At 44.2% G+C, this 16,192-nt stretch overlaps 1 protein-coding gene across 2 annotated transcripts in view; it reads right to left on the bottom strand.

Annotated features, from left to right (window-relative positions):
• Positions 1-16,192, bottom strand: part of DOK6 (docking protein 6) — a 329,352-nt gene that overhangs the window by 113,087 nt on the left and 200,073 nt on the right. For both annotated transcript variants that reach the window (XM_072152306.1, XM_072152307.1), the window contains exon 6: positions 5,069-5,207. In XM_072152306.1, coding sequence (XP_072008407.1) covers positions 5,069-5,207 — 139 coding nt within the window. The remainder of the gene's footprint in view (positions 1-5,068; positions 5,208-16,192) is intronic.

Below are 16,192 nucleotides of genomic sequence, written 5' to 3'. Positions count from 1 at the left end.
CAGACATCCACGTCCACTCCTCATTGTAGACTTGAGGAAGCTGACTGACCTGACTACCAGTTCTGGTGGAAGTTGACATCTGGCAGTCTACAATCGCTCTGCGCTGCTGGTAAACTCTGGATAACATGGTCAGTGTTGAATTCCACCTCGTGGGCACGTCGCACAACAGTCGGTGAGCGGGCAGTTGGAGGCGGCGCTGCGCTGCCCTGAGAGTGGCAGCATCTGGGCTGGACTTCCTGAAATGCGCACAGATGCGGCGCACCTTCGTGAGCAAATCAGACAGATTGGGGTATGTCTTGAGGAAACGCTGAACTATCAGATTTAACACATGGGCCAGGCATGGCACATGTGTCAGTCTGCCGAGTTGCAGAGCCGCCACCAGGTTACGGCCGTTGTCACACACAACCATTCCCGGCTTGAGGTTCAGCGGTGCCAGCCACAGATCAGTCTGCGCCGTGATGCCCTGTAATAGCTCTTGGGCGGTGTGCCTTTTGTCGCCTAGGCTCAGCAGTTTGAGCACCGCCTGCTGTCGCTTAGCGACGGCACTGCTGCTGTGCCTAGAGCTACCGACTGATGGCGCCGTGCCCACGGATGGTAGTTCGGAGGAGGAGGTGGAGGAGGGGTGGGAGGAGGAGGAGGCATAGTAGGCCTGAAACACCTGGACCGAGGTAGGCCCCGCAATCCTCGGCGTCGGCAGTATATGAGCAGCCCCAGTGTCAGACTCGGTCCCAGCCTCCACCAAGTTAACCCAATGTGCCGTCAGCGATATATAGTGGCCCTGCCCGGCAGCACTCGTCCACGTGTCCGTGGTCAGGTGGACCTTGTCAGAAACGGCGTTGGTCAGGGCACGGATGATGTTGTCTGACACGTGCTGGTGCAGGGCTGGGACGGCACATCGGGAAAAGTAGTGGCGGCTGGGGACCGAATACCGAGGGGCGGCCGCCGCCATGAGGTTGCGAAAGGCCTCGGTCTCTACTAGCCTATAGGGCAGCATCTCCAGGCTAAGCAATCTGGAGATGTGCACATTAAGGGCTTGGGTGTGCGGGTGGGTTGCACTATATTTGCGTTTCCGCTCCAGCGTCTGGGGTATGGAGAGCTGAACGCTGGTGGATGCTGTGGAGGATCGTGGAGGCGACGATGGGGTTTTTGTGGCAGGGTCCTGGGCAGGGGGCTGACTAGCAGCTGACACAGGGGAAGGAGCAGTGGTGTGCACGGCCGGAGGTGAACGGGCTTGTTGCCACTGAGTGGGGTGTTTAGCATTCATATGCCTGCGCATACTGGTGGTAGTTAAGCTAGTAGTGGTGGAACCCCTGCTGAGCCTGGTTTGGCAAATGTTGCACACCACAGTCCGTCGGTCATCCGGTGTTTCCTTAAAGAACCTCCAGACTTCTGAAGATCTAGCCCTCGCCGCAGGAGCCCTCGCCACGGGAGCTTCACTAGTTGACACATTTGGCGCTGATGCACCAGCTCTGGCCCTGCCTCTCCGTCTGGCCCCACCACTGCCTCTTCCAACCTGTTCTGGTCGAGGACTCTCCTCCGTCTCAGAAGCACTGTGTTCACCCGGCCTCTCAACCCAGCTTGGGTCTGTCACCTCATCATCCTCCGATCCCTCAGTCTGCTCCCCCCTCGGACTTCCTGCCCTGACAACAACTTCCCCACTGTCTGACAACCGTGTCTCCTCATCGTCGGACACCTCTTTACACACTTCCACTACGTCAAGAAGGTCATCATCACCCACAGACTGTGACTGTTGGAAAACCTGGGCATCGGAAAATTGCTCAGCAGCAACCGGACAAGTGGTTTGTGACTGTGGGAAGGGTCCAGAAAACAGTTCCTCAGAGTATGCCGGTTCAAATGCCAAATTTTCCTGGGAGGGGGCAGACTGGGGGGGAGGAGGCTGAGGTGCAGGAGCTGGAGGAGTGGCGATTTCGGTGACATGGGTGGACTGCGTGGAAGACTGACTGGTGGTGGACAAATTGCTCGAAGCATTGTCAGCAATCCACGACATCACCTGTTCGCACTGTTCTGGCCTCAACAGTGCTCTACCACGAGTCCCAGTAACTTCAGACATGAACCTAGGGAGTGTAGCTCTGCGGCGTTCCCCTGCTCCCTCATCAGCAGGTGGTGTCTCACCCTGCCCAGGACCACGGCCTCTGACCCCTGCAGTAGTTGGACGCCCACGTCCCCGCCCTCGTCCTCTACCCCTAGCCCTCGGGTTAAACATTTTTAAAATGAGAGTTATAACTTTATTTTTTTTTTTACTTTTTTTTGTTTTTTTTTTTGTTTTTTTTTTTTTGTGTTTTTTGTTTTTTTTTGAGTTTTTAAAACCAAACAATGCTATCCTATTGCTATGGCTATTTTCTAGCCAAGTATCAAAGCACACTACTATGCCAGATGAGATGACACTGAGTTAGTGCCTAATTGAAATCCAACCCCTACTAAATTTTCCCACTTCGGTCTTTGCTATGGATATGTGCGTCACTAAGCGCAGAACACAGCGGTCGCAAGTCTCACTACAAATTGCTCAGAATTGGCTAGTACATGCACTGCAGAAAGTACAGCCACCAGCAGATCAACCAGAAATCAAATATATAGAACGCTACTGTATGCGTAAGTAAGCTCTTTGTATTCTCCTATGGCTATTTTCTAGCCAAGTATCAAAGCACACTACTATGCCAGATGAGATGACACTGAGTTAGTGCCTAATTGAAATCCAACCCCTACTAAATTTTCCCACTTCGGTCTTTGCTATGGATATGTGCGTCACTAAGCGCAGAACACAGCGGTCGCAAGTCTCACTACAAATTGCTCAGAATTGGCTAGTACATGCACTGCAGAAAGTACAGCCACCAGCAGATCAACCAGAAATCAAATATATAGAACGCTACTGTATGCGTAAGTAAGCTCTTTGTATTCTCCTATGGCTATTTTCTAGCCAAGTATCAAAGCACACTACTATGCCAGATGAGATGACACTGAGTTAGTGCCTAATTGAAATCCAACCCCTACTAAATTTTCCCACTTCGGTCTTTGCTATGGATATGTGCGTCACTAAGCGCAGAACACAGCGGTCGCAAGTCTCACTACAAATTGCTCAGAATTGGCTAGTACATGCACTGCAGAAAGTACAGCCACCAGCAGATCAACCAGAAATCAAATATATAGAACGCTACTGTATGCGTAAGTAAGCTCTTTGTATTCTCCTATGGCTATTTTCTAGCCAAGTATCAAAGCACACTACTATGCCAGATGAGATGACACTGAGTTAGTGCCTAATTGAAATCCAACCCCTACTAAATTTTCCCACTTCGGTCTTTGCTATGGATATGTGCGTCACTAAGCGCAGAACACAGCGGTCGCAAGTCTCACTACAAATTGCTCAGAATTGGCTAGTACATGCACTGCAGAAAGTACAGCCACCAGCAGATCAACCAGAAATCAAATATATAGAACGCTACTGTATGCGTAAGTAAGCTCTTTGTATTCTCCTATGGCTATTTTCTAGCCAAGTATCAAAGCACACTACTATGCCAGATGAGATGACACTGAGTTAGTGCCTAATTGAAATCCAACCCCTACTAAATTTTCCCACTTCGGTCTTTGCTATGGATATGTGCGTCACTAAGCGCAGAACACAGCGGTCGCAAGTCTCACTACAAATTGCTCAGAATTGGCTAGTACATGCACTGCAGAAAGTACAGCCACCAGCAGATCAACCAGAAATCAAATATATAGAACGCTACTGTATGCGTAAGTAAGCTCTTTGTATTCTCCTATGGCTATTTTCTAGCCAAGTATCAAAGCACACTACTATGCCAGATGAGATGACACTGAGTTAGTGCCTAATTGAAATCCAACCCCTACTAAATTTTCCCACTTCGGTCTTTGCTATGGATATGTGCGTCACTAAGCGCAGAACACAGCGGTCGCAAGTCTCACTACAAATTGCTCAGAATTGGCTAGTACATGCACTGCAGAAAGTACAGCCACCAGCAGATCAACCAGAAATCAAATATATAGAACGCTACTGTATGCGTAAGTAAGCTCTTTGTATTCTCCTATGGCTATTTTCTAGCCAAGTATCAAAGCACACTACTATGCCAGATGAGATGACACTGAGTTAGTGCCTAATTGAAATCCAACCCCTACTAAATTTTCCCACTTCGGTCTTTGCTATGGATATGTGCGTCACTAAGCGCAGAACACAGCGGTCGCAAGTCTCACTACAAATTGCTCAGAATTGGCTAGTACATGCACTGCAGAAAGTACAGCCACCAGCAGATCAACCAGAAATCAAATATATAGAACGCTACTGTATGCGTAAGTAAGCTCTTTGTATTCTCCTATGGCTATTTTCTAGCCAAGTATCAAAGCACACTACTATGCCAGATGAGATGACACTGAGTTAGTGCCTAATTGAAATCCAACCCCTACTAAATTTTCCCACTTCGGTCTTTGCTATGGATATGTGTGCCACTAAGAGCTAAACACAACGGTAGCAAGTCCCCCTGCTAATTCCTCACAAAATGGTACTAGATGCAAATTAAAATAAAAAAAGTAGAACGTTATTGTAGCCCTAAGAAGGGCTGTTGGGTTCTTTGAGAATCACTCCTGCCTAACAGTAAGCTAATAGAACACCCTAACGCTTTCCCTGACCAGCAGCAGCTCTCTCCCTAGCGGCATCCAGACACAGAATGATCCGAGCAGCGCGGGCAGCGGCTAGTCTATCCCAGGGTCACCTGATCTGGCCAGCCAACCACTGCTATCGACGTGTAAGGGTACCACGTCATGCTGGGTGGAGTGCAGAGTCTCCTGGCTTGTGATTGGCTCTGTTTCTGGCCGCCAAAAAGCAAAACGGCGGGAGCTGCCATTTTCTCGAGCGGGCGAAGTATTCGTCCGAGCAACGAGCAGTTTCGAGTACCCTAATGCTCGACCGAGCATCAAGCTCGGACGAGCATGTTCGCTCATCTCTATTATCTTCCAAAGATGCAAAATAGACATTAAAAACCCAAAATAATTTTTTTCATTTATCAATATTAATTGTAGTCTTGCATTATAATAAACTTACTCTTGCTTTTTTCTCCAATTCTAACATCAGCCTTTCATGTTGCTCAGCTATCGCCAGTGTTGCAGAATGGACTTTTTGATAGATCATCTCTCCTTCTCTTGTTTGAAAAGTAAATAGACCTTCACCAGTGTCACACATTCTGTGAATGAGGGAAAAAAAACCTGTTAAAATTAAGCAAATTGTTCTTTCAATTTATACAATAAGAATAACTATGAAATTGTTTGTATAGAATAATATATCAGTATTTTTGTGTTTAATTTATACTTCTATGTAAAGTAATTGCTGATTATGTCTTTTTTAATATTCTTTTTATTATACAAAATATGCATTACAAAAATGTTCATAATCACTTACACAATTTTTCAATAAATAACAATACAGAAAGGATTATATCACATAATACCTTTAACCCCCCCCCACCAGCCCCCAACTAATAACTTTGTCCCCCACCGCCCAGAAGAAACAAAAAAACAACAACAAAAAATCAAAAAAGCTCTATCTCCCTCCCCCATGCCTCAACCCCAGCCAACCAAATTATGCTGGGTTACCCCAGTAACCTTTTTTCATTGGTGAGAAAAACAACTCCAGCTATTTGGACCATAAAATAAACTTGTTTTGATTTGGGTACCCCTTCCTCTATTTTTAACCCCTTAGCGCTCCGCGCCGTAGCTGTACTGCGCAGCTTCCCACTATTGGCGCTCAGCGCAGTACAGCTACTGCGCGAGCGCATACTATTTTAGAATTGTCACCACGTCGCGAGACGTGGTGACATCGGGCTGAAATCTGGGTGACAGAGGCAGGAGGAGTTCCTGTCTCCGTCACCCGACCAATCAAATTGGTCCCGCCCGCCGATCGCCGTGATTGGCCAGTCAAACCTGACTGGCCAATTACAGCGATTTTAGGCTAAAAAACGTGCTTTTAGCACTTTCCTCTTCCTCCAGCGGCACCATTTTGGTTTGGTATCGCTGGAGAGAGGAAAGAGCGTTACTGTGTGCACCAAAATACACTTTTACACTATAAATAGTGTTCTGATCCTTATCTGATCCCTATTGTTCCCTACAAATTCCCATCCTATCTGTTTTTTCCTGTGTCCTGTGTGTTCCCTGTGTGATCGCCTTGTGTGATCCCACGTGTCTTCCGTTTTTCCCTGTCTGTCCCTTCTGAACCCAAACGCACTTTTCAGTGCGCTGTGTTAGCGTTGTTCTGCACTGGACGCACTTTTCAGTGCGCCGTGTGAATAGCGCTGCACAGAATCTTTAGCAATCTTAGCGGTAGTTAGTTTGTCTTAGGGCAAGCTAGGTGCATTTGTAGCGCCTTTTTGCGCGGTGCACATAGGTTTTTTTTCGGTGCCTGGTAATATTTTTTTCCAGAACGCCGTAGGTGTACCCGTACATAGCTACTTTTTGTGTGTGCCATCTGTGCGGCTGGTCCGTGTGGCTTGGTGTGCATTATCTTTTTTTTTTGTGTGCTATCTGTGCGGCTTGTCCGTGTAGTTTAGTGCGCATTATTTTTTTTGTGTGCTATCTGTGCGGCTTGTTCGTGTAGTTTAGTGCGCATTATTTTTTGTGTGTGCCATCTGTGCGGCTTGTCCGTGTAGTTTGGTGTGCATTACCTTTTTTTTTGTGTGCTATCTGTGCGGCTTGTCCGTGTAGTTTAGTGCGCATTATTTTTTTTGTGTGCTATCTGTGCGGCTTGTCCGTGTAGTTTAGTGCGCATTATTTTTTTTGTGTGCTATCTGTGCGGCTTGTCCGTGTAGTTTAGTGCGCATTATTTTTTGTGTGCCATCTGTGCGGCTGGTCCGTGTGGCTTGGTGTGCATTATCTTTTTTTTTTGTGTGCTATCTGTGCGGCTTGTCCGTGTAGTTTAGTGCACATTATTTTTTGTGTGTGCCATCTGTGCGGCTTGTCCGTGTAGTTTGGTGCGCATTATCTTTTTTTTTTTGTGTGCTATCTGTGCGGCTTGTCCGTGTAGTTTAGTGCACATTATTTTTTGTGTGTGCCATCTGTGCGGCTTGTCCGTGTAGTTTGGTGTGCATTATATTTTTTTTTTGTGTGCCTGCTAGACGGTTTATCCGTGTAGTTTGGTGCACATTATCTAATTTTTCTTGTTCTCTATTTTTTTTTGTGTGCAATGTCTCAGAAGACGTACACCGTGTTGGAGGCATATAACATGCTTGCCTCTGACACCGAGTCAGCTAGTGGGGATGATGGTCCCTTTTACCTATCATCATCCTCCTGCTCATCTTCCAGTGACCTGGAAGGACCCCCAAGAGGGCGCCGTAGGGTTCCAGGGACTTCTGCAATTGAAGTGCCTGGGACTTCTGCAGGAGAAGTGCCTGGGACTTCTGCAGGAGAAGTGCCTGGGACTTCTGCAGGAGAAGTGCCTGGGACTTCTGCAGGAGAAGTTTCTGGGACTTCTGCAGGAGAAGCGTCTGGGGCTTCCACTGACCCCACATGGGTAGCCCCAGATAATTATACCCCTCAGGTCCCTGACTTTTTGGGCCATCCTGGCATTAACTTTGACACGACAGGGCTCAGAGCTGTGGACTTTTTTAAGTTTTTTTTTGATGAGGAGCTGCTAAATATTATTATATTTCAGACAAATCTCTACGCTGCACAACATATTGCCCAAAACCCCACGTCCTTTTATGCACAACCCTACAGGTGGACCCCTGTCACTGCAGCAGAGATGTACAAGTATTGGGGCATAATACTCCTTATGGGGATAGTAAAGAAGCCTTCAATCAGGGACTACTGGAGCACAGATATACTGTACCACACCCCCATGTTCCGCATGGCAATGAGCAGGATGCGCTTTGAAGCCATCCATAAGTTTTTGCACTACACTGACAACACACAGTGCCCACCCAGAGGTGACCCCAGTTATGATCGGTTATTTAAGGTCAGGCCCATATTAGATCATTTTAGTGCCAAGTTTGCCCAGGCATATACTCCCGCCAAACATGTGAGCATAGACGAGTCCCTGGTACAATTCAAAGGGAGACTTCAATTCCGCCAGTACCTGCCCAATAAGAGGGCAAGATATGGTGTGAAAATGTATAAGCTGTGCGAAAGTTCATCAGGGTACACATACAAGTTCAGGGTATATGAAGGGAAGGACTCCTCTATAGTGCCCCCAGAATGCCCCCCCTTCCTGGGTGTTACAGGGAAGATAGTGTGGGATTTAGTGCACCCACTGCTGGACCAGGGCTACCACCTCTACCTGGACAATTTCTACACCAGCACCACCCTGTTCAAGTGCCTCACTTCCAGAAATACTGCGGCATGCGGCACTGTACGCAGAAATCAGAGAGGTCTCCCTAAGTCGCTGCTTGGGCAAAAACTTAAAAGGCACGAAAGCAGGGCACTATGCAGCGACTCTGTATTGTGTGTTAAGTACAAGGACAAGAGAGAGGTCCTTGTATTAACCACAATACATGAGCACACCACCACCCCTGTCCCAGTACGAGGTGCCAGTACAGAAACCCCCAAGCCAGACTGTATTTTAGATTATAACAAATACATGGGAGGGGTGGACTTGTCTGACCAGGTGCTTCAGCCGTACAATGCCATGCGGAAGTCGAGGGTGTGGTACAAGAAGCTGGCCGTGCACATCATGCAGATGGCATTGTATAATGCTTATGTGCTGCATCGATATGCCGGCCAGAGGGGAACTTTCCTGGAATTTCAAGAGATGGTAATAAAGTACTTTCTTTTTGGAGACCAGGAAGGGGGGAGTGCTAGCACATCTGGAAGTGAGGCCACATCACGTATTGTACCAGGGCAGCACTTTCCAGGAGTAGTTCCCCAATCAGCCAGCAAGGGAAGGTCACAAAAGAGGTGCAGGGTGTGCTCCAAAAATGGCATTCGGAAGGACACCATTCATCACTGTGAGACATGCCCAGAAAAACCAGGGTTATGTATGAAAGATTGCTTCCGAATTTATCATACATCCCTGGATTTTTAGAGTACCCTGTTGTTACCCTGACGCACAGCTTATACATCATGCCGCACCTTCCCTTCTAAGCCCTGCCATGTGCCCAGCCTCTAGATTACTGTCCCGTATGCTTTACCCGGGAAAACATGCATCATGATTTTTAGGGTGTTTGTCTCCCATGGCAGCAGCTGGGCACAAAATGACATAATAGATATTTTTTACTATGCACTATCCATTTTGCACTTTTTCAGGGGTCCACCTGTGGGGTTAAAATGCTAACTATACCCCTAGATTAATTCATGGAGGGGTGTAGTTTCCAAAATAGGGTCAGTTCTTAGGGGTTTCTACTGTACTGGCCCCTATTGGCATCTACAAATCTTTCATGATGCCAAAAAGAAAAAAAAAAGTACAATGTCTGTGCTCCAACAAGTTATTCCCTTTTGAGCCCTGCCGTGTCACCATCCTACAGATTATTGCCTCCTATGGGGTATTGCCCTAACCGGGGTAACCCGCAGAATGATTTTTGATGTGTTTTTCCCCAGTGGCATGAGTTGGGCAAAATACTTTTGTCACTTCAATGGCATATTTGATAAATTGCAATACAACTGTTTCTCTGCACTACTCACTTTGTATTACATTTGAGCCAGCACCTTAGGGGTTAAAATACTCATACAAGCCTACATACATTCTTTGAGGGGTGCCCTTTCCAAAATGGGTTCACTACTTGGGCTTTCTATTGTACTGGTACCTCGGGGGTACCCCCCATTACCAATCTAGTGAAAACGAAGCTTGAAAACCTAAATTGTGCTTCTTTCTTCCTGACCCCTGCCGTGTGCCCAGCCTGTAAATTATTGGCACATGTGTGGTATTGCCGTACTCAGGACAACCCCCAGAATGATTTTTGGGGTGTTTGTCTAAAGTGGCATGGGTTGGGCACAGTATATGAGGCACTAAAATGACATTTTTGAGATAAAAACGCAATTTTTACTCTGCACTATTTACTTTGCATTCAATTTTGACCAGCGTGTCGGGGGTTAAAATGCTCACCACAACCACCGATAAATTCTTTGAGGGGTCTAGTTTCCGTAATGGTATCATTTATTGGGGGTTTCTATTGCACTGGCACCTCACGGGCCCTGCCAACATGACATGGCACTCCAAATCCAAACATGTGAAAACGGAGCTGGAAAATCAAAATTTCACTCCTTCCGTTTTCATCCCTTCTGTGTGCCCAGTCTGTAAATTATTGGCACATGTGTGGTATTGCTGTACTCAGGACAACCAGCAGAATGATTTTTGGGGTGTTTGTCTAAAGTGGCATGGGTTGGGCACAGTATATGAGGCACTAAATTGACATTTTTGAGATAAAAACGCAATTTTTACTCTGCACCATTTTCTTTGCATTTAATTTTGACCAGCGTGTCGGGGGTTAAAATGCTCACCACAACCACCGATAAATTCTTTGAGGGGTCTAGTTTCCGTAATGGTATCATTTATTGGGGGTTTCTATTGCACTGGCACCTCACGGGCCCTGCCAACATGACATGGCACTCCAAATCCAAACATGTGAAAACGGAGCTGGAAAATCAAAATTTCATTCCTTCCGTTCTCATCCCTTCTGTGTGCCCAGTCTGTAAATTATTGGCACATGTGTGGTATTGCTGTACTCGGGACAACCTGCAGAATGATTTTTGGGGTGTTTGTCTAAAGTGGCACGGGTTGGGCACAGTATATGAGGCACTAAAATGACATTTTTGAGATAAAAACGCAATTTTTACTCTGCACCATTTGCTTTGCATTTAATTTTGACCAGCGTGTCGGGGGTTAAAATGCTCACCACAACCACCGATAAATTCTTTGAGGGGTCTAGTTTCCGTAATGGTATCATTTATTGGGGGTTTCTATTGCACTGGCACCTCACGGGCCCTGCCAACATGACATGGCACTCCAAATCCAAACATGTGAAAACGGAGCTGGAAAATCAAAATTTCATTCCTTCCGTTCTCATCCCTTCTGTGTGCCCAGTCTGTAAATTATTGGCACATGTGTGGTATTGCTGTACTCGGGACAACCTGCAGAATGGTTTTTGGGGTGTTTGTCTAAAGTGGCACGGGTTGGGCACAGTATATGAGGCACTAAAATGACATTTTTGAGATAAAAACGCAATTTTTACTCTGCACCATTTGCTTTGCATTTAATTTTGACCAGCGTGTCGGGGGTTAAAATGCTCACCACAACCACCGATAAATTCTTTGAGGGGTCTAGTTTCCGTAATGGTATCATTTATTGGGGGTTTCTATTGCACTGGCACCTCACGGGCCCTGCCAACATGACATGGCACTCCAAATCCAAACATGTGAAAACGGAGCTGGAAAATCAAAATTTCACTCCTTCCGTTCTCATCCCTTCTGTGCGCCCAGTCTGTAAATTATTGGCACATGTGTGGTATTGCTGTACTCGGGACAACCCGCAGAATGATTTTTGGGGTGTTTGTCTAAAGTGGCATGAGTTGGGCACAGTATATGAGGCACTAAAATGACATTTTTGAGATAAAAACACAATTTTTACTCTGCACCATTTACTTTGCATTCAATTTTGAGCAGCGTGTCGGGGGTTAAAATGCTCACCACAACCAACGATAAAGTCTTTGAGGGGTCTAGTTTCCGAAATGGTGACATTTTGGGGGGTTTTCTATTGTACTTTTACTTCAGGGGCTCTTCAATTACACTGTGGCACCACAAAATATTTGCAGCCAAATTGGCCTTCCAAATTCCCGGTATCGCTAACTCTGTTCTGGACATCGATGTGCGGGGAAACAGCAGCTGACATCCACATGTCTGGTATTGCCGTACTCGGAAGAAGCAGGGCAAGAAATTAGGAATATATATTTACCTCAAATTCCTTCTGAATGTATCCGTTTTAGGGCTAAATTGGAAAGATTGAAATCAAAAATTGAAATTTCAAAATTTCCACTCCATTTTCATATGCTTCCGGAAAAATAATTAAAGGGTTAACAGACTTCTTAAATGCTGATTTGAATAGGTTGAGATGTTAGGTTCATAAAATGGTGTTACTTGTGGGAGTATATAGTACATAAGCCTTTATACGGCACTTCCAAACTGAATTGATCACCAAAAAGTTCGCATTTTTCAAATTTCAAGAAAATCTGAGAAGTTGCTACTAAAACTTCAAACCTTCTCACATCCATAAAAATAATGGAAACGTAAAACAAATTATGGATATAAAAAGAAGACCAATGGCAAAAGGTTTCTATCAAAAAAAATTTGTGGTATCACTTTTTGTCTAAAAATTATAACATTTGAAACTTTGAAAATAGTCATTTTTTTCAAATTTTTCCTAAATTTTTGAATTTTTACCCCCCAAAAAAGGAACGGATCACCGAAATGACACTACTAGCATAAACTACAATGTCTCACGAGAAAACAATCTCAAAATCACAGAGATATCTTAAAGCGTTGAAAAGTTATTACCACAGGAAGAGACACTGGTCAAATTTCCAAAAAAAGTTGCGAGCCTTAACCTGCAAACAGGCTGCGTCCTTAAGGGGTTAAAGCCTTCAGGCAGAACTGTCTTGTTGGATATTTGTTTCCAGAAAATGAGTGAGGGTGGATCCGGGGAGGTCCACTTCTTTATGATACAAAACCTAGCATGGAGCACCAATTTTTTTTTTTTGCATGAATATTTCTTTACTTCACATCATTTTAATTAATTTCAATTTATTGGTTTCCTTCAGAAATAAAGGTCAAAGCAGCATATATTCATGGTACATGAATTTAATTAAATCTGAATGCCCAGATAGGAACCCTTTATAATTAAAATACCCTTTAAAATTCAAATAAATGTAAACATTTGCCAAATTTTAATGTGGAATCTCTCTGACAGGGGAGGTATCTGGTTTTCATGATACAGAATATGTTGCTAAAATTATCTAGCTTTTCTACAAATTAGTTTAGTTCAGTAAAATTTGGGAGAAAAAGAAAAAAATCCATATAAATGAGGTATTTTTGTAATTGTGGTGACTCATAGAATCAACATAATATATTATTTTTATGATGGTGTTGTGAAAAGCCCAAATAAACAGCAAAAAATTGTTAAATTATTAAAGTTATTAAAAATTGATGATTTTTATTTCCACCACCATCAAAGAGTTAATAAAATCTCATCAATTAGCCACAAAAAATGAGCCCCTATATATCCACATTACAAAAAAAATTATAGCCTGTACAATTTGACAATGTAAATCAGCTTTGAATGGGGCCATTCTATGCCCGGCCATGTGTCCATACAGCAGGCACCACCACAAATTTTTCTCAAATTATCATCCAAATTTGTAAACTAATTTGAAGTACAATGTGTCATGAAAAAATGAGTATCATACTCTGTGGAGCCTTTTGTCAGTTAATCCATTGCAAAACTTTACATTTTCTGCCCAAAATTAATGTATTGTCCAAAGATATTATAATTTGTAGACAGCAGCTACATTTTGTTTTGTTTTAACCCCTATTAAACACCTGAAGGGTTGAAAACTTCTTAAATGTGCATTTTGATACTTTGAGCGGTGTAGTTTCCTTAATGGGGTAATAATAATAACGAGCCTTGCTATTATTTAGGCCTCTCACAGTCAATTGAAAGTTGAGCAGGTCCTTTCCGATCTTCCAAAAAATGTGAAACATGGCACCCAAATTTTAAGCCTCATAACATTCTAGTAAAATACAGTTGTTCGTGGTGCACGGTTTGCCCCTTTCGGAGCTACTCACGGTATAAGACCGGTCCACACAGTCTTTGAAAAGTCCACAGAAATAGAGAAAATAATTTCACTATGACCGGAGCTCCAAATATTCTTCTTCTCCCTTGTTATTCTATCTTAAAACATCGATGAACAGCACCAATCTTCAGTTTCTCCTGCTGAAAGTATGTCACCATTCAGACTAGCACCATCGCACTCTCATTCTCCTCCTTTAATTATATTTGTAGCTGGAAGAAAATATGCAGGCAGATGGTGTGGTACATTCCAATAAAGTTAAAATTTATTTCAGTTTATCATACTCAACAGAGTCCATACTCACATATCACAAATTCACATAACGGGACGCTAGCTTTCTATCCGCCCGACCCAGGGTTTCATAGAAAGCTAGCGTCCCGTTATGTAAATTTGTGATATATGCGCAAGAAGAATATTTGGAGCTCCGGTCATAGTGAAATTATTTTCTCTATTTCTGTGGATTCTAGTAAAATATGTGGATTCTTGAAAACCCGTGCCAGCATAAAGAAGACATTTGGGAAATGTAAGTTATGAATTAATTTGGGTGCCATGACTATCTGCTTCAAAAGTCCAGAATTTTTTATTTTGAAAATGGAGAATCTTTTGAAATTTTTCTCAAATTATCATCCAAATTTGTAAACTAATTCGAAGTACAATGTGTCATGAGAAGACAATATCAAAATCCCCTGGATATGTTAAAACTATAACCACATACACTCACCGGCCACTTTATTAGGTACACCATGCTAGTAACGGGTTGGACCCCCTTTTGCCTTCAGAACTGCCTCAATTCTTCGTGGCATAGATTCAACAAGGTGCTGGAAGCATCCCTCAGAGATTTTGGTCCATATTGACATGATGGCATCACACAGTTGCCGCAGATTTGTCGGCTGCACATCCATGATGCGAATCTCCCGTTCCACCACATCCCAAAGATGCTCACCAGATGAGATCTGGTGACTGTGGAGGCCATTTGAGTACAGTAAACTCATTGTCATGTTCAGGAAACCAGTCTGAGATGATTCCAGTTTTATGACATGGCGCATTATCCTGCTGAAAGTAGCCATCAGATGTTGGGTACATTGTGCTCATAAAGGGATGGACATGGTCAGCAACAATACTCAGGTAGGCTGTGGCATTGCAACGATGCTCAATTGGTACCAAGGGGCCCAAAGAGTGCCAAGAAAATATTCCCCACACCATGACACCACCACCAGCCTGAACCGTTGATGCAAGGCAGGATGGATCCATGCTTTCATGTTGTTGACGCCAAATTCTGACCCTACCATCCGAATGTCGCAGCAGAAATCGAGACTCATCAGACCAGGCAACGTTTTTCCAAACTTCTACTGTCCAATTTCGATGAGCTTGTGCAAATTGTAGCCTCAGTTTCCTGTTCTTAGCTGAAAGGAGTGGCACCCGGTGTGGTCTTCTGCTGCTGTAGCCCACCTGCCTCAAAGTTCGACGTACTGTGCGTTCAGAGATGCTCTTCTGCCTACCTTGGTTGTAATGGGTGGCGATTTGAGTCACTGTTGCCTTTCTATCAGCTCGAACCAGTCTGCCCATTCTCCTCTGACCTCTGGCATCAACAAGGCATTTCCGCCCACAGAACTGCCGCTCACTGGATGTTTTTTCTTTTTCGTACCATTCTCTGTAAACCCTATAGATGGTTGTGCATGAAAATCCCAGTAGATCAGCAGTTTCTGAAATACTCAGACCAGCCCTTCTGGCACCAACAACCATGCCACGTTCAAAGGCCTCAAATCACCTTTCTTCCCCATACTGATGCTCGGTTTGAACTGCAGGAGATTGTCTTGACCATGTCTACATGCCTAAATGCCGCCATGTGGATGGCTGATTAGAAATTAAGTGTTAACGAGCAGTTGGACAGGTGTACCTAATAAAGTGGCCGGTGAGCGTATATAGTGAGTGACACAGGGCATATTTGAAAAATAGGGCTACGTCCTTGAGGCCAAATATTACTAGGATATTGGATATTAGGAGCAGGTTTGGCGTTATTTAAAAAAATTCACTGCAACACAGCAGGAAGTTTACTGCAGTGTAGTTTCATTAGTGGAAACCACATACGTAGCAGTACCATTACAGTATGGAACATGATGAATAGGCAGAATCAGTGGCATCATTGGACTATTAATAAATCAATGGCATAGTTCATAGACATTAGCCAGAGGTGTGGTAAAATCTTCCTCTCTATGCTCAATTTAAATGTGGCGCTGAATAAGCTCTGGAGTCTGTGTAGACCTCCATTTAGAAATAATAAATCACAGGATGTTACAATTATTTTTTTCTTTTTTTCACTGGCTTGGTCACAGTAAATGATTCAAACAACTTTGGTCAATGGAGCAATACATTACCTAGAAAATAATAAATATTTTTGAAACAAG

The sequence above is a fragment of the Engystomops pustulosus genome, chromosome 5, assembly GCF_040894005.1.
Source record: "Engystomops pustulosus chromosome 5, aEngPut4.maternal, whole genome shotgun sequence".
NCBI lineage: Eukaryota > Metazoa > Chordata > Amphibia > Anura > Leptodactylidae > Engystomops > Engystomops pustulosus.
This window is presented reverse-complemented; position numbering and strand designations above follow the sequence as displayed.